At 54.8% G+C, this 17,534-nt stretch overlaps 3 protein-coding genes and 1 pseudogene across 4 annotated transcripts; 3 read left to right on the top strand and 1 right to left on the bottom strand.

Annotated features, from left to right (window-relative positions):
- Positions 1–8,630: 8,630 nt before the first annotated feature.
- LOC136455360 (WEB family protein At3g02930, chloroplastic-like) lies at positions 8,631–9,379 on the bottom strand. The gene is made up of 2 exons (XM_066455417.1): positions 9,183–9,379; positions 8,631–9,119 (listed from the first exon to the last, which is right to left on the bottom strand). The coding sequence occupies exons 1-2, from the start codon at positions 9,363–9,365 to the stop codon at positions 8,631–8,633; spliced, it is 672 nt and encodes a 223-aa protein (XP_066311514.1). The 5' UTR covers positions 9,366–9,379.
- Positions 9,380–11,759: 2,380 nt separating this feature from the next.
- Positions 11,760–12,472, top strand: LOC136453629 (uncharacterized; annotated as a pseudogene).
- Positions 12,473–15,078: 2,606 nt separating this feature from the next.
- LOC136453630 (uncharacterized) lies at positions 15,079–16,801 on the top strand. 2 transcript variants are annotated; one of them, XR_010759055.1, is made up of 2 exons: positions 15,079–16,289; positions 16,664–16,801. XR_010759055.1 is itself a non-coding variant. In XM_066454188.1 (1 exon), the coding sequence occupies exon 1, from the start codon at positions 15,383–15,385 to the stop codon at positions 16,229–16,231; it is 849 nt and encodes a 282-aa protein (XP_066310285.1). In that variant the 5' UTR covers positions 15,082–15,382; the 3' UTR covers positions 16,232–16,508. The 2 variants fall into 2 exon arrangements, 1 of the variants encoding a protein (XP_066310285.1); XM_066454188.1 differs by lacking the exon at positions 16,664–16,801 and having other exon boundaries at positions 15,082–16,508.
- Positions 16,802–16,902: 101 nt separating this feature from the next.
- Positions 16,903–17,534, top strand: LOC136453631 (uncharacterized protein At5g39865-like). Its single transcript, XM_066454190.1, has one exon. The coding sequence runs from the start codon at positions 16,903–16,905 to the stop codon at positions 17,398–17,400; it is 498 nt and encodes a 165-aa protein (XP_066310287.1). The 3' UTR covers positions 17,401–17,534.

Genomic DNA, 17,534 nt, shown 5'->3' with positions numbered 1-17,534 from the left:
TGCGCCGTATGGTGGAGGAGGCACAGCCAGACCCACGCGCCAACGTCGAACTCCACCTCTCTGTGGTTGGCGTCGTAGTACTTCTTCGCAAGCTGCTGAGCTTGAATAAGGCGTTGACGGACCTCAGCTAGCATCTCGTCACGGTTGCGTAGAAGAGCATCCGCGGCCTCAGTACGCGCGGTCCCCGGTCGATATGGCAGGATGGCAGGCAGGGGACGGCCGTACACCACCTCGAATGGCGTCGTGCGAAGGGCGGTGTGGAAGGAAGTATTATAGCAATATTCCGCCCATGAGAGCCAATCCACCCAAGCGCGAGGCCGGTCACATGTAACACAGCGCAAATACATTGTGATTACCTTGTTCACCACCTCCGACTGGCCGTCCGTCTGAGGGTGAAACGCCGTGCTCATGCACAGAGTCACGTCGGCCATCCTGAAGAGGTCGTGCCAGACGTGGCCGGTGAACACGGGGTCCCGGTCGCTGACTATGGACGTCGGGAACCCGTGAAGGCGAACGATGCCGTCGAAGAAGGCGCGGGCGACGGACGTGGCGGTGTAGGGATGACCGAGCGCAATGAAATGTGCATGCTTGGAGAAGCGGTCGACGACGGTGAGAATGACCGACTTGCCGCCGACCTTAGGCAGCCCTTCAATGAAGTCCATGGAGATGTCCGCCCACACCTATGACGGCACCTCCAGAGGCTGCAGGAGCCCCGACGGCCGAAGAGCGTCGGTCTTGTTGCACTGACAAACAGCACAGGAGCGCACCCAATCCTGCACCAACGTGCGATCGCCTGGAAAATAGAAATCCGAACGAAGACGATGGAGCGTCTTCTGAACGCCTTCATGGCCAGCCCCATGAGCGAGTTGTATGGCCTAGTGACGCAGGTCACCAACGTCGGGAACGAAGATGCGGTGACCATGCAGCAGGAGTCCGGTGTCCTCGCGCCAGGGAGCGTTGGTCCAGCAGGTACTTGAGACTGTAGTGGTCTGTCCGAACGAGGAATTGGCGCCCCCACAAGTATGGCCGCCAGTGTCGTACCACCTGCACCAACCCAATGAGCTCCCGCTCGTAAGCGGCTAGCTTAAGGTGGCATGCGGCGAACGGTCTGCTGAAGAAGGCAAGAGGGCTGGCGCCCTGGTGAAGGACGGCACCGAACCCAACACCCAAGGCGTCGCTGTCCACCGTGAAGAGGTTGTCGAAGTTGGGCATTTGAAGGACCGGCCCCGTGGTGAGGGCGCCCTTGAGCGCCAGGAAGGCTGCCTCGGCTTCGGCGTCCCAAGCGAACGCGTCTCGCCGCAAGAGACGCGTCAATGGCACCGCGATGACACCGAAGTCCCGGATGAACTTCCGGTAGTAGCCGGCGAGGCCTAAGAAGCTGCACAAGGCACGGGTAGAGCGTGGAACGAGCCACGAGGCAACCACTGTGATCTTGTCGGCATCCATGGAGACACCCTCGACGGATATCACATGGCCGAGATAGGCCACAGAGGATGCTCCAAACGAGCATTTGGAACGTTTGAGGTGGAGACGGTGGCCGCGGAGAGTGTTGAGGACGATGCCGATGTGCTGCAGGTGTTCCGCCCACGAGGAGCTATATATCAGTATATCATCGAAAAACACCAGGACGAACCTACGGAGATATGGGCGGAGGACATCGTTCATCAATGCCTGGAAAGTGGCCGGAGCGTTGGAGAGGCCAAAAGGCATCACCAAGAACTCATAGTGCCCCTAGTGTGTCTAGAATGCCGTCTTGCTGATGTCATCCGGATGCATCCACACCTGGTGATAGCCGGAACGAAGGTCCAGCTTTGTGAAGAAATGGGTGCCGTGGAGCTTGTCGAGGAGCTCGTCCACCACCGGGATGGGAAACCTGTCCTTGGAGGTCTACGCGTTGAGGGCGCGGTAGTCAATGCAAAACCTCCAGGAGTTGTCCGCCTTGCAAACAAGGAGAACCGAGGCGGAGAACAGAGATGTGATGGGGCGTATGATCCCCTGCTCCAGCATGGCGGGGCATTGCTGTGGGGGATATACCCCCAGGTACCACAAGATGGTACATGGGCCGCACCATCCGAGGTGGCCCGGCCCGTGAGATCAAGGCGTGCACGGCGCTGCTTGGCGTGCACCGCAAGACATTGTAATAGTACCAAATAGGATACTTTACTTGTAACCTTGTCCCTTCAGAGTATATAAGGAGGGGCAAGGGTCCCCTAGAGGACAGATCCAGACAGATAAAAAAGAGGTCAATCGATCTACATCTCAATACAATACACCAAAGACACAGGACGTAGGGTATTACGTCGATCAGACGGCCCGAACCTGTCTAAATCGCTGTCTCTGCGTCTTATGTCACCATCTGGTTCCTGATTACACGCACCGTCTACCGATAATCTACCACCACGGGCACCCCCCTTGGTGGACTGCCGACCATATTTTGTCGACAGTGGCGCGCCAGGTAGGGGTCCCCTTTAGGGGATCGTGCGCGCTGATCTATGGCGAGCCAGATGGACCTCAAGATCATCGCCATCCGTGGCAATTTGGCTTCAGGAGGTGACGTCCTTCACCTACAACGGGGTCATCATCTTGAGGCTGTTCGCGGCGGCTCAACGTCGCTATGCAATTCGTCACGATACTTCCACCGTTTTGGTCGCACGATTCTGCGTCCTGTAGCAACTCGACAGTTCGGCACCAGGATCCTGCGCACCATCATCGCTGACTTCAATGACCGATCAAGAAGACTGGGCATTGGTTCAATCTACAGGGCCATGCACACAACTAGAGATTTCGATCTAGATTCATCTCTCGACAAGTCATCAGGCAAACTCTGGCATGCGACGCTGAGCACGTCCTCGCGCATTGAAGTTGTTGCAGGCGGCGCACGGTTGCGGCTTCGTACGGTATTATTTCCCGACCCGTAACGAATCTTGACTTTCTCAGATCGGAAGATGGCTCGAATCGGTATCCGAGTCAGCAAGCAAGTCCACGTCCGAATCCTCTTAACCAACAAGCAAGTAAGGAAGGAGGCGCGGGCGTACATCTTCAGAGCCATGCAAAGGAAGCATATACGTGGTGTACAGGGCCATGCATCAATGGACCGGTATCTACTCCGATCCCAGCGATACTTCGTACAAGTCCAAGTTAGATCACCGCGCAAGCCAACGACGGCGACAAGTATTCCGGCAGCGACAAAGGCTGCTCCTACTGCTCCTACACCATCGCCGATCGTGAGCTGCCTAAGTCGCCGACCACTAATATAAGGACGACGTCATCCGGGCTACTTACTCCGACCACGGACCACGTCGACCATGTCTTGAGCAGCTTCGCCGAGCTCCGACCACGTCGACCACGTCCCGAGCGGCTCTACCGAGCTCCGACCACCTCGACCACAAGACTACGTCGCAATGATGATCGCCGCGAAGAACGGCGCTACGACAATCGCGACCACAGTCGTGACGATATGTCGAAAAGCTCGAGGACCAGACAACTTCATCGCCAACGACACATCAAGCCATCTCTCAAACATCGCAACACGTCGACTACACCCTCCGGCCGTCAATAAAGCTAAGTATTATTTTTAATTGAAAATTTCTTCGATCATCGTACACCTCCGCCGACCACCCTAAGGGTGTGCTCCACGTCGAATTTTCTCCATACATACAATCCAAAACATGTATAAGTTTTTACAGCGGTTCGCCGATACGTTTTCCTTCCTGCTTGACAATCCCAGAGCCGGCGCTGTCTCCGGCTCCACCCCACGCGTGCATGAGAGTCCGCCCTCTGCGCTATGGGTAGTCGGCAGTCGCTCCCTGGTAACACTGGCACTCTACGCGCGGCAGCATTCCGTACCTCGCGCTACGAGATGTTGGTCAGCCCAGGGCTGGCGCATTCTTCAGGACAGGTTAATACATCGTGCTACGCCTCTACATAACAAAAGGGCTAAAACAGCTAATGTTATTTTTCGAATATTACACCAAGTATAATTCATCGCCAACCGAACACCAAGTGTTTACTTCACCTCCTATAGAGAGGTCGATATATTTCGTACATCATCATGTACTACCGCTCTCCGTGTTTATTTTTCAGGAACACAGTTCGGTCAGCGAGCTCATGCTTCGGGGTTCGCTAAGACCACTACGGTGCTCGAGGACTCTGGCCAGACCACGCTCGTGCTCGGGGACTCTGGCCAGACCACGTTCGTGCTCGGAGACTCTGGCCAGACCATGCTTGTGCTCGGGGACTCGCCAGACCACTCTCCGACCACAGCTCGGGGACTTCATCGCTCGCTCCTCGACCTGTGCTCGGGGACTGCCTCGATCACCCTCCGACCACGGCTCGGGGACTTCGTCGCTCGCTCCTTGACCTGTGCTCGGGGACTGCCTCGATCACTCTCCGACCGCGGCTCAGGGATTTCGTCGCTCGCTCCTCGACCTGTGCTCGGGGACTGCCTCGATCACTTTCCGACCACGGCTCGGGGACTTCGTCGCTCGCTCCTCGACCTGTGCTCGGGGACTGCCTTGATCACCCTTCGACCACGGCTCGGGGACTTCGTCGCTCGCTCCTCGACCTGTGCTCGGGGACTACCTCGATCACTCTCCGACCGCGGCTCGGGGACAGCCTCGATCACTCTCCGACCACGGCTCAGGGACTTCGTCATTCGCTCCTCGACCTATGCTCGGGGACTTCCTCGACCACTCTCCGACCACGGCTCGGGGACTTTGCGTCTCGACTACATGCGACAGGCAACTCGCATACAGTTGGGGATATTTTTTCGCACTTAGACCTTACTACAAGGCTCATACCTCGCCTTCTAGCAAGCTCGGGGACTACATCGGTACGATGCACCTGCCGGTGCATCTCGTATCGCCTGTACGATGATTGGATTCTCAATTTAACTGGGAATTCTTTTTAGACCCTGGCACCACGTGACTACGTCACCTACTACCAGGCTCGGGGACTAAGTGGGCACACTTCACCTTGCGGTGAATGTGCTCGATCTGATGATCAAAGACGCTACGCTTCAAGACGCACTTACATTTCTTTTCAGAAATACAAGTGGGCACACTTCCCAGGACGGAAATCTTTTTCTTTTTTCTTAAGAGCACTATACATTCTTCGGACAACCTACTTCTCTGGCAACAACGGTGGTCGGAGATGTCAAGAACTCAAGCCTCACTGTTCGGAGAAGGTTGAAATGGCGTGTCGCATCAGAATACATGGCGCTCGGGGACTAGCTGTGGGGGATATACCCCCAGGTACCACAAGATGGTACATGGGCCGCACCATCCGAGGTGGCCCGGCCCGTGAGATCAAGGCGTGCACGGCGCTGCTTGGCGTGCACCGCAAGACATTGTAATAGTACCAAATAGGATACTTTACTTGTAACCTTGTTCCTTTAGAGTATATAAGGAGGGGCAAGGGTCCCCTAGAGGACAGATCCAGACAGATAAAAAAGAGGTCAATCGATCTACATCTCAATACAATACACCAAAGACACAGGACATAGGGTATTACGTCGATCAGACGGCCCGAACCTGTCTAAATCGCTGTCTCTGCGTCTTGTGTCACCATCTGGTTCCTGATTACACACACCATCTACCGATAATCTACCACCACGGGCACCCCCCTCGGTGGACTGCCGACCATATTTCGTCGACAGTGGCCGCTCCAACTCGTCCTTCTGGAGCTGCGGGTAGCGATAGGGACGAACGACGACTGGAGCGGTGCTCGGCAGGAGGTGAATCCGGTGGTCATTGGGACGTGCCGGTGGTAGGCCGCGCGGCTCGGCGAAGACCGGCCCGAACTGAAGTAGTAGCCGGTCTAGGAGGGTTTGTCCAAAGGAGTCACTGACCGTCCGAACGGCAGGCTGCCTGGTGGTGTCGTCGGAGGAGGAGCCAAGCCTCGTCCATAGGACGCGGCGGCCAGCACGCGTGAAGGCCATGGAGAGGCTCTCGCAGTCCCACAACACTAGGCCTAGGGTTCACAGGAAGTCGAACCCAAGGATGAGGTTGAACTCGCCAAGACTGATGCTGAAACAGTGGATGGAGAACTCCTCGTCGCCGATGGCCACGGCGACGTCGCGGGCGAGCCCATGGCACAGCACGCGGTCGCCGTTGGCCATGAGCACCCGTAGCGTGGGATGCGGAATGGAGGGAAGCTGCAGGCAACTGAAAAGATCGGCGTTGATGAAGGTGGTCGTTGAGCCAGAGTCGAGGAGAGCCACCAGGCGATGGCCCCGTACTGTCACGGGAAGAAGCATGGCGTACTTTGGTTGCACCCCTGTGAGCACGTATAGAGACACTATGGGTGGCGCCCTGGCAGTGGCCGACGCCTCCCCTGTGGGCTCCAGGACGGGAGGGGCGACCGTGGGCGTCTCCTGGAATGCGGCCGTGACTGCAACCTCGGTAGGGATCTCGACGTCGACATAGTCGTCGTTCTCCAAGTAGAACAGGCGCTGACAGACATGACCGCAGACGTAAGGTTTGTCACAGTTGAAGCAGAGGCCTTGGCGACGTCGTTCAAGTTGCTCCGCTGGTGACAAACGGTGGAACCACGGCTGACCGGGGGTTGTCGTCGGGAACGGCTGTGTTATAGTACCCGAGGATGGAGCTGCAGCTGGTCGAGCTGGCGGAAGGGTGGGACGCGCTGGTGGACGAACGCCACGCTGCTGCTGCGGCTGTTGTGCAGGCATGAAGGTAGCTACGTGACGTTCGTAAGCCCACGCGTAGTACATGGCGGATTGTAGGTCCTACGGATGGTGCATCTTGACGTCCACCTTGATATGTTTAGGAAGACCGCCGACGTAGAGCTGCGCCTTTTGACGAGGGTTGAGGTCGCGCTTATGGCAGAGGACGGCGTTGTAGCGATCCGAGTAGTCTTGGACCATGGAGGTGAAGGGCAGTCGAGCAAGCTCCACCAAACGTGTGCCCCGCATCGGGGGTCCGAAACGAAGCTGGCACAGCTCACGGAAGCGCTCCCAGGCTGGCATGCCTTCATCTTGTTCGAGTGCGTAGTACCATGTCTGTGCAGCTCCATGGAGATGGTAAGACGCCAACCATGTGCGATCCGAGGCGAGAGTGCGCTGGTCGCGGAAAAATTGCTCGCACTGGTTGTGCCAATTCAGCGAATCCACGTCGTCGTCGTAGGTGGTGAACTCAAGCTTGTAGAAGCGTGGCGGCGCTAGGGCGCCCCCGTGCGCTCTGTGATCAATGGTCGTGGTGGTCGAAGTGCTACCAGCTCCGAGGGTCGGCGGTGCGGCCGACCCAGTAGCGCCACCATAGAAGAGCGACCCGTCCATGCCGCCGTAGAACGTGCCAGATGTCGGGGCTGGCGGAATGACGGAGGTGGTCACCGTGGACAGCGTAGGTGAGGTGGCCATCGTGTAAACCGACGCCGAAGTCGACCCCATCATCGCCCATGGCGGTATGGGGGATAGGGAGGCCGGCCACTGAAGCAGATGGAGAGGCACCCCCGGCCCGCTATGGGGCATGCCGTAGGGAAAGCGCGACTGTTGCGACACTGAAGGCGCATCCGGCAGCGACAGTGTTGGAGGCGGCGGCTGTGATGTGGAAGACGGCGAAAGGAGGCCGGCCAAGGATGCCTGCATGGCGACCATGTTGCGGCCAAGCTGGTCCATGTTGCAGCTGATCTGATCGACCACACCGGCCAGGGTTTCTAGGGTGATCGAGCCCTAGGTGAGCGAGCCGCCCGTCGAGTTGGACGCGGACACGGCTGAGAGCTCGAAGGATGCCGTGGGCAGCGGCATGGATGACATCGGCGGTGGAGCGACGTGGCTGAGCGGAGCGAAGGTCATCATGCCTGGAATCTCTAATACCAAGCTGCTAGGTACTTTGGTTCTGCTCGCGAGGGATCGTAGATTGTATGTGTGGAGGATCGGAGAGCGAGGTCGAAGTGCACGAGGAAGACGGCGTGGTGGCGCCGTGGCTGCAGCGAGGGCACGAGAAGGACGGCTAGGGCAGAACTCCCAGCTCCCAGGGAAAGCCGGAAACAATTAGATTTGTTTCTGCTTAATCCTCAAAAGAGTCTTATAAGGTATTTATAACTCCTCTTATCTAATAATAGGAAATAACTTCTAGTAATTCTAATAATAGCTAATATGACGCGGCGATGTGGGCTTGAGGCCCATCCCGGACGTGGCCGTAGCCACGAGCAGGCCTTCTCCGGCCGTAGTGCACGCCTGTCATAACAGTAGTAAACTTTAGGAACGAACTAAACAAGCCCTAATCGGATAAACGATCAACCGCGAGACGAGCTATGGAGGTGACACCTCCAGTGTGGTCTGTGGAGACGGAAATCAGAAGAGTACTCTAGAACTAGTATGGGTGGTAGAAAACACAACAGAGGAGGAGGAACACCGTAATGGGCATATTATTGGTTTTCAGGTCTTGTTATTAATGCTCCGATCCGTGATGTAAACTCTCTGGATGCTGATCCCCGTCTGGGTAGAGCCCACGATAGATCTTAGAGAAAACTCCTTCGTTGCCATCCAAAGCTATATTAATCCCTTCATTGCCATTCAGATTTATATGTTCCTTTGGTTGCCATTGGTTTATATTTTTTGTTCCCTTATCTGCCATTATCGTTACTTTCTCATTAATCCATCGTATACACCGTTAAAACATGTGGCGGTCTCGTCTCTCTCGCCCGTTGGCGAGCGCCCGTCGCGCTGCGTCGATCTCGACGGCGCTCTCCGCCCACGCGGCGGCGGCCTCCTCCTCCGCGCCACGCGCGCGCGCCAGTAGCGCCTTCTCCCTAGCGTGCCACTCGACCACGGCGTCCTTCCAGTCGGCGGTGAGCGCGTCGATGCGCTCGGTCGCCGACCACAGCTCTGCCTCGGCGCCCTGGAGGAGGCCTCGGAGCTGGTCACGCTCGGCGTGGGCCACCACCAGCTCGTCCCACGCGTCGCAGAGCCATGCCTTGACCTGCTTCGCCTCCATGCTGACCGCGGACAGCGCTGCGGTGTGCTCGTCCGCCGCCTTCCGGCTCCGCTCCTCGGCCTGCGCCGACGCGCGGAGCCTGGCACAAAGACCGTTGATCTCCTCGTCCACGCCGCCGAACATGAGGTCCTTGACGCTCCACTGCTGTTGTGTCCGTGTCTGCGCCTGCGCGGCCGGCCCGGTGGCGGCGGCCTCGCCCTGCTGTTGTTGATGCCGTAGCGCGGCGACCTCGAGCCTGGCCTCCTCGAGCACGATCTTGGCCTGCTCCAGCTCATTGGTCTGCTGGACTAGCGACTCCAGCATCTTCATCATCTCCCGCTGCTTGGCCGACGCCGCCTCCCGCTCCAGGAGCCGCATCACACGCTCCTTATCTGCGGCGCCGCCGTCGCTCACCCGCGGCGACTCCTCCATCTCCGTGGTCGTCGGCGGCCAGGCCAGGAGTAGCAGCTTGGGCGAACCGCTGCTCGGCCAGGCCAGGGCACGCCATTGCTTGAAGTCAAGTGTAGTAAATACCAAAATATAATGCAAAGGCTTGTCGCATACTCGTGTTCGCAGACGCCATCTTCGAGCAATTTTGTTGGTCGACTTCGTATCCCTGCGCTCGCCGTATGCACCAACAAAGCCGATGGCGCGGCATTCGCGGCAACACCAGTGCGGGGGAGGCGAAACAGTCTGCGATGGCATGCGTGCGCCTGCGCCACCACCAGCAATGCTGATGGCGCGGCATTCGCGACACCACCAGCGCGAGGGAGGCGAGGCAGCCGGCGATGGCATGCGTGCGCGGACGACAAACGTGGCTCAGCGGTGATGAAACACATGGACGCCAAACGCTTGGTGGCAACAAGTGCAGGCGATGCGCTGTCATGCAGCGAGCGCGGGGAGCAAGGCGGCTAGCGGTCAGCCGGTCACGGTATGCGGGCGCTAAGAGCGAGAGAGACGAGACGCCACATGTTTTAACGGTGTATACGATGGATTAACGAGAAAGTAACGACAATGGCAGATAAGAGAATAAAAAATATAAATCAATGGCAATCAAGGGAATATGTAAATCTGAATGGCAATGGAAGAATTAATATAGCTTTAGATGACGACGAAGGAATTTTCTCTAGTAGCTAGCAGCGGCACGTGCTTGACCGGTTATCCCATGTGAAGGGGCTCTCTCTGACAGCGAAACAGTTTCATCCAATCAGCAGCATGTTTGGTTGACTTGTGCTTGTCGTAAACGATCGTAAATTTCCAGCCGGAACAGTATTTTTCTCTCACACCAAACCAGCCAGCAGTACTTCTTCACAAACCAGCAACGAACCAGCACAGCCAAACGAACAGTCTGCAGCTTGACTGTCAGCAGGCGGCAGCTGAACAGGGTCTGCTGCTTCTCTGCATGCCATAAAGGCTGGCGGCCCATAAACTACTCGTAGCCCGCTACTGCTTGAATCCTTTTCCTTTCGGCCTACTCCTATTCAGCAGCCGCAGCGTGCGTTCAAGTGCTTTGAGTAGACACTAGAAGGAAGGTTGTTGCATGATTGCATCGTTGTCATGTCAAGCGCTGCAGCGGTGGTCTCAGGTCTTTAGTTTGTCCTCTACAAGTTTACGCCTTATTCCATCGAATATTTGACACATGTATAGATTATTAAATATAGACTAAAAAAATAACGAATTACATAGATTACGACTACTTTGCTAGACGAATCTTTAAAGCCTAACTAACCCATGATTTGACAATAAAATGCTACAGTAATACATATGCTAATGATAGATTAATTAGACTTACTAAATTTATCACGCGGTTTACCGACGGATTCTGTAATTTATTTTTTTATTAGTATCCGAACGCCCCTTAAAACACCCCCGTAAGACATCTGATATAAAAGCCCAAGACTTTACGCCTGAAACCTAAACTTTCGTTACAACGATAGTTAGCACTCTGAGTTTTGCTCAGAGTCAAGGGCTGCAGCGGTGGTCTCGACATTAAAATACTATTTCTTTTGTATACAAACGTGATGGCCACACATGAGGTGAAAAACTAGACGGAGGAGTAGTTTTTCGTAAAATCCTCAGTTTTGCTCAGAGTTGGCACATATTTCTGAAGGAACAAGATGAAAAGTTTTTGGACGACAAGATACGAAGAATGAAGAAATGGTTGATGGGCTTCTGGAGGCGAACTGAAGATCTTGATATCGAAGGAGCGCTTTAATGTATTGTTGTTATGCTCCTGCTGTCTTTTGTTGTCTCGACGGCTTGCTACTGGTTGGCGTGGTTGTTATCTCCAGCGGTTCAGTTGCCATTTAGGATGTAGTTTCCTGTTGGGCTATTAGAACTGTGGTAAGCGCCTGTTTGTGTCTTCTCTTGTTGATTTTTCCTAGTAAACCGGTCTCTCCCTCACACCCCCCCCCCCCCCCCCCCCCCCCCCCACCCCAACACACACACACACACCATTTTTTGTTTTGTTTTGTGCGTGTCTGTATTAAACATTGCTTTCTATAAAAGTCGGATTTACTTCTGTCAAAATTTTTTTGCTAGACTACACTAAATGCTGGAGCTTATGGATGGGCTAGTACTATCTGTCATGGCAAGTATAGCTTATCTTCAAATATTATACTTGCAGCTCTACTGTATCAAAATTTTGGGCTTCATTCAAGTGCTAAGTGTGGCCCAAAAATTACGGAGGTTCCTTCCTATCCGCGTGAAGAAGATTCAGAAGGAAGGCCCAACTAAGGGTAGTTTGGGCCATCGTTCATCACAAGTCGCTCGGCCAGGCCCATTTCGCGCTTGCCCTAAAGAAACCGACACGAGCCCCCACTCGCACGGCCGCACAGGCGCCGCGCACACCAACAAGCGCAGCGATGGCGGCCGCCGGGGACGGACAGACACAGCCGCAGCCGCGCCAGGAGCCGGAACCAGTGGCGGGATCGGCGACTGGAGGCGGCGTGATCGCGAAGCTGGAGGAGGAGTGGCGGAAGGCGAAGGAGCACGCGCAGACCTACCCGTACGTGTGGGGCCTCGGCGCTTACCTCGCCTAGCGCTGGCGTAAGCTCCGCCGCACCGAGGACCGCGTCCGCGTTCTCCAGGAACGCCTCCGCAAGCTCTCCGCGGCCGAGGAATCATCCCCGACTCCGGCTCCGCTTCCACTGCCTCGACCCCTCCCCCGCCGCAGCAGTCGGCTTCTGGGCCCGCAAAGCCCGCCTCAAGCCCGTGAAGTTACAGAGCGATTTCGGCATCGTTTGAGCTTGCTGCTGTCCTTGTTACTTATTTAGTTGGTGATCCTAGTTCAGAAGTAGTGGTGGAGGACTATAATACAAAGTGCTGAGACGTAATCAAATCATTTGGGGGAAGCTTAAAATTTTGTAGATCACGTGTGGTCATTCCCACGAAGGATTTGGATTTACTGTTAATGTCACCAAAACCCTTCTTAGTGTCATCGTAACTTTTGACTCCATGATGCTGGTTTGCAGTTTTCTCCATCCACTTCACTTATTGTAGTAATGTATTGCGCCTTATACTGATCTCGTCTTATCTTCTTGAATTATCTTCATTGGAGTATATTATGCGGTGTTATGTACAATGGACAAATGGATTATGGATAGAGAAAGCTTAACCAACATTCTGGCAGTCTAATTTTGGCGGTTGGACGTTGCTTTCGGTTGCAGAGTCCTCTGGTTAAATTGACAGAGAGCTCAACCAACACACCTAACGTTCCTGCTAATTTCCATAGTCTGCAACCTATTGTGAACTATCAAGTAGGTTGGTACAAAGTTCAGTTGCAGAAATCAAATTGCTCAGACATTAAGAAACCATAGCTTCCCTATAGTTAGCATCCAAAGTTCATTCTTAAACAAATTTCAGGACCAGGTTATAAGAAACCATCTTGGTGTTTTTCATGCACTACCATGTGCTAAATAGCTCAAACAAAAAGATTGCTAAGTCTCGATTTAGAAGCTTTCAGAAAAGAGAGAGTCCCATTTAGCTTGTGCATTTGGTCTGAGTCCTAAAATACTTGCATTCAGCTGTGCAATGTGATTATTGTATAGTTGAGATTATACTAATTCCAATTTCCTCTAACATGCTTCGTCAACGATACTCCTCAATAACTCCTAGTACTTAGGTTCTTCAATTCAGAAATCCTGCCTTTATAGATGCCTGTTATGCTGTGCCCATATCATTAACCTACTATGGTTCAAGAAGCATTCTTGGCTGCAGGAATTATTCCATTTGGATCTCCACTTTAAGAGGATATTGTTTTCAATTTATTATACCTGACACTTGATCTTAATATGGTTCCTCGTCCCATTCTTCACTGTCCTGTAATGTGAATCTGTCGCAGAGTACAATAATTCCGACCCCATGGGAGCTTGTGGGGTTGTTGAGTGTTGACCAAGGTCCAAGGCCTACATAGCTTCATACGTTTCCACACTGATACAGCGATATACACTCTAGATATAGCCTTGCACTCCCATGTCAGAAATCTAGAGTTTTCATATTTAAAAGAGCTGCCCACTCTCAGCTTTCATTTCTTTGTACCACTACTAAGGGTGTGTTTAGGCCCCGTTTAGATGCCACCCAAAATCCAAATTTTTTCATGATTCCCCGTCACATCAAATCTTACGGTACATGCATGGAGTATTAAATGTAGGTAAAAAGAATAACGAATTGCACAGTTTGCCCGTAATTGACGAGACGAATCTTTTAAGCCTAAATAGTCCATAATTGGACAATTTTTACCAAATACAAACGAAAGTGCTACAGTAGTCAAAAGTCAAAAAATTTCGCATCTAAACGGGGCCTAATTGGGGAGGTGAAAATTTTTGGGTGTCACATCGCATGTGTCGGAAGGATGTCGGGAGGGGTTTTTGGATACTAATAAAAAAACAAATTACAGAACCCATTAGGAAACTGCGAGACGAATCTAATGATACTAATTAATCGGTCATTAGCACATGGGGGGTACTGTAGCACTTAAGGCTTTTCGTGGACTAATTAGGCTTAAAAGATTCGTCTCGCGATTTTGCCGAGAACTGTGCAATTAGTTTTTTTTTGTCTATATTTAGTACTCGTCCAAACATGCTCTTTTACTGTAGAAGGCAAAAAAAAAAATTTGGAAACTAAACACGCCCTAAGATAAAAGGGCGTATGACATGTGTGAGGTTTTCCTGTGTTTGAACTTTGAACACTGCAGGCTGAGCCATCAGTGTGCTTTGTAGGGGTCATTCAGCTGTCTATTTCATAGTATCGTTAGGCTTCAGTCACTTCACAGGATCAGGTTGGTATGTTTAGCGAGCAGGGAACTTGAACACTGAGCAAAACGGCACGTTTGCAAGCTAAGCCACGGCCATTACTCCTCTCACAATATCTCAGCCAATGAAAGACTGCAGCTATATTTGTGCAGGGAAGCCAACAAAATAGTACAAATGGGCCTGGTGCCCCGCTGATGCCTTCTGGTGCTCACTACCCAGTCCGACATCGTCATGTGATAGCCAAACAGCACTCGTGCCCAGAACTGGCCTTGATTCCTTTTACCAAGCCTTGCCCTGCGTCCTGATCAAGTGATCATGAACAGTTCTGCAGAGTAGATTTCTTGATTTACCCTTCAAATCTTGGTTCTGACCTCTGTAAAATTAGGTGCTGGTGCTCCTGAGTGATGTTTACCCTACGGTGTTCTCTGACCTTATGTTAGAGGGTGAAATTGTTTTTAACTGAAGACAGGTGTCGACAGGCTGATGATCCTGCAGGCCCAACTGTTATTTAATATTACTGTATTTGCGAAAATCATAAAGCACAGCGACAGATTCTTCACATTTTTGTGGCCACTGCCCACTGCTGCGTAAAGACAGATCGGTCTCAGGGGATCACTGGGCGTTCCACGCTGAAATCTGAAATGAAAAGACTAAGCTTATTAATTGGGAGTGCCAAAGCAGAAAATGGGTTCTGTCGGAGGTCTCCAGATCGGCATAAAATCGCCTAGGCCACTCCTGTCTGCTTCACCGTTATCGTGGACTGACCAGGTAAATTACCCCAACTGAACTGTATATCCTTGATCAGTTGCTCTCTAATAGGGAGATTTCACTTGATTGCTGCTCTCTTAGGCTGCCAATGCCATTTTTCCTTTAACCTCAGCTAACGAATTGGCAGTAGGTGAAGACTCCATTCAGCTCACTGAGACTGGTTTTTTGGGGAGACAAATAGGCGAGATCCGTTTTTGGAGTTCGTTTCGTTTCAGAGGTGGCATTTTCTGCCTCACTTATTATTTGTATAGGACAGCCTCTGAGCACTGCTGATGCAGCCTCGCTGTGCTTTGCCTCCCCCCCATCTTCCTCATGTGAATTTTAAAGGGAAGCGCCTGCTAGCAGCCACTTCTCCCTGCCTCCGCTTCTTTCTTCACTCTTGCACTCCCCCCTGCACTAGCAGTAGCAAGGCAGCGAGCTGCGCGCGCAATGCCCCAGGTGGACCTGGAGAGCCTGGTGTGCGGCGTGTCAGGCGCCGGCGCCGGGGACAGGAAGGTGTCGTGCGAGACGGTCATCGCGGGGGGCAGCGAGGACGCCTCGCCACCGCGGATGCCACCGCCTCCGCCGCCGGATCCGGACTTCCCGCCCGAGTCGATAACCATCCCCATCGGCGACGACGTGGCGTTCTCGGAGCTGAACCCGATATACGAACGGGACGACTCCACCAAGGGCAGCACCAACCCCAAGTTCGCGGCGGCCGTCGTGGCCAACCCCATCGCGGCCAAGACGCGGTCCAACTCCACGCGCGTCGCGGGCGCCCCGCCCCCCGCGGCCGGCACCACTTTCTTCGGCCTCCCGGCCAAGATCCGCCCCACCTTCTCCCGGCGCCGGCCGTCGCAGGGCCGGATCTTGCACGACAAGCGCGCGGGCGGCGGCGGTGGTAGCGGCAGCGGCAGCAGGGGCGACGGCGAGGTAGAGCCTCGATCGCCCAAGGTGTCCTGCATTGGCAAGGTCCTGTCCGACCGGGAGCGGCACGGGCGGCGCCGGCGCGGGCGCCGCGGGTGGTGGCACGGCGTGGCGGCCATGTTCCGGTGCGACGGCTGCGCCCGTGTACCCGGCGACGCGTCCAGGAAGATGGCGCTGGAGGACGATGACGGAGAGCAGCAGCGACAGCAGGAGCCGGGCATCGCGGGAATGAGGAGGTTCAAGTCCGGGAGAAGAGCCGCTTCGTGGGGCGACGAGGCGCTGGCCGCGGCGGCGGCGGGCGACGAGGACGACGGGAAGGAGAGGCCCGACAGCCAGGACGCTGAGCAGTGGTCCCGGCGGCCGGTAATTTAGGTTGTGGCGAGGGCGGGAAACGATTGGATCGCGGAGGTGGCGTCCGCCGGGGCCCGCTGTAAGTGACTGCCGTGGTCGCCGATAGGTGGTGAGCCCGAGGCGTCTCAAGCTGGTCGTATCGTCCGTCGGTCAGCCAGGGATGGTCGCGCGCACGGCTCTGATTGGTCCGTGCTCGATAGCGATCGTAGACTGGCCTATAGAACTGCGAGTTTTGGATTTCGGTGGATTGTTTCTGCATGGAATTTCGCAACACCTTTGGAAGAGCTTGTTTGTTGAACCTCGAACCAATCATCGGCGTAGGCTGTGTACATAGGGGCCTGTTTTGGTTTTAAGCTTCTAAATTTAGTCAGCTAAACTATCTTCTAAATTTTAGTCAGGCAACGTTTAGTTTGGTGGACTAATTATGACTAAACTTGACATGTGCATGTTTAGGATAACCAAAACGTCCCTAAGCTCCTGCCCCTGGCATTTGGCCGGCGAGGAAGGGGAGGAAGGAGCATCGGCCGACGGAGAAGGGGAGGAAGGAGAACTGGCCGATGGAGAAGGGGAGGAAGAAGTGCCTGCCTACCGGTGAGCTCCAGCGAGATCCTCTTCGTCTTCCTCCCCCTTTCCTCGCCTCCCGGTAACCGCCGTAGCCAAAGAACCTAGCTGCGGCGGCGGCGGCCGGTGAGATGGAGGATTGCGGCGGCGGCGTGGCCGGAGGCGGCGGCAAGAAGCCGTTCCAGCTGACGCGGTCGCTGACGTACCACCACCTCCAGGGGCACTGGCCGGCGGCGTCGGCGGCCAGGTGGCGGAGGCAGCAGCTCGCGGACGAGCCACGCGCACAGCGGCCGCAGGCGGTGGTGTTGTACACGACGTCGCTGCGCGGGGTGCGCCGCACGTTCACTGACTGCACCGTGGTGCGCGCCATCCTGCGCGGGTTCCACGTCGCCGTGGACAAGCGGGACGTGTCCATGGACGCCGCGCTCCGCCGGGAGCTCCAGGCGCTGCTGGCCGCGCGGGGACGCGCCTTCGCGCTCCCGCAGCTGTTCATCAGCGGCCGCCTCGTCGGCGGCGCGGACGAGGTACGACAGCTCAACGAGACCGGCCAGCTCCGTCGGCTCCTCGACTGCGCCGCCGGGCAGGACCCGGCCTTCGTCTGCGACGCCTACAGGATAGGGCAATTATGAGGGGCACCACCTGTTCAGCTGGGCTTTTAGTTCCTTTTAGTAAGCCTTGGGTTACTAGTTGGCTAAATGTCTAGCTGGGTGTTTGGATCCGACTACTAAAATTGAGGAGGTGTGTCGGAAGGATGTTGCATGGG

This window comes from Miscanthus floridulus, chromosome 5 (genome assembly GCF_019320115.1).
Source record: "Miscanthus floridulus cultivar M001 chromosome 5, ASM1932011v1, whole genome shotgun sequence".
In the NCBI taxonomy this organism is placed as follows: domain Eukaryota; kingdom Viridiplantae; phylum Streptophyta; class Magnoliopsida; order Poales; family Poaceae; genus Miscanthus; species Miscanthus floridulus.
This window is presented reverse-complemented; position numbering and strand designations above follow the sequence as displayed.

Bases quoted from the DNA above. Each gene is read 5' to 3' on its own strand.
- LOC136455360 (XM_066455417.1), bottom strand. From the start codon at position 9,365: ATGGAGGAGTCGCCGCGGGTGAGCGACGGCGGCGCCGCAGATAAGGAG. The intron at 9,120-9,182 runs GTCGCCGCGCTA...CCGGCCGCGCAG, and splicing joins TCGAGGAGGCCAGGCTCGAG to GCGCAGACACGGACACAACA.
- LOC136453630 (XM_066454188.1), top strand. From the start codon at position 15,383: ATGCCCCAGGTGGACCTGGAGAGCCTGGTGTGCGGCGTGTCAGGCGCC.
- LOC136453631 (XM_066454190.1), top strand. From the start codon at position 16,903: ATGGAGGATTGCGGCGGCGGCGTGGCCGGAGGCGGCGGCAAGAAGCCG.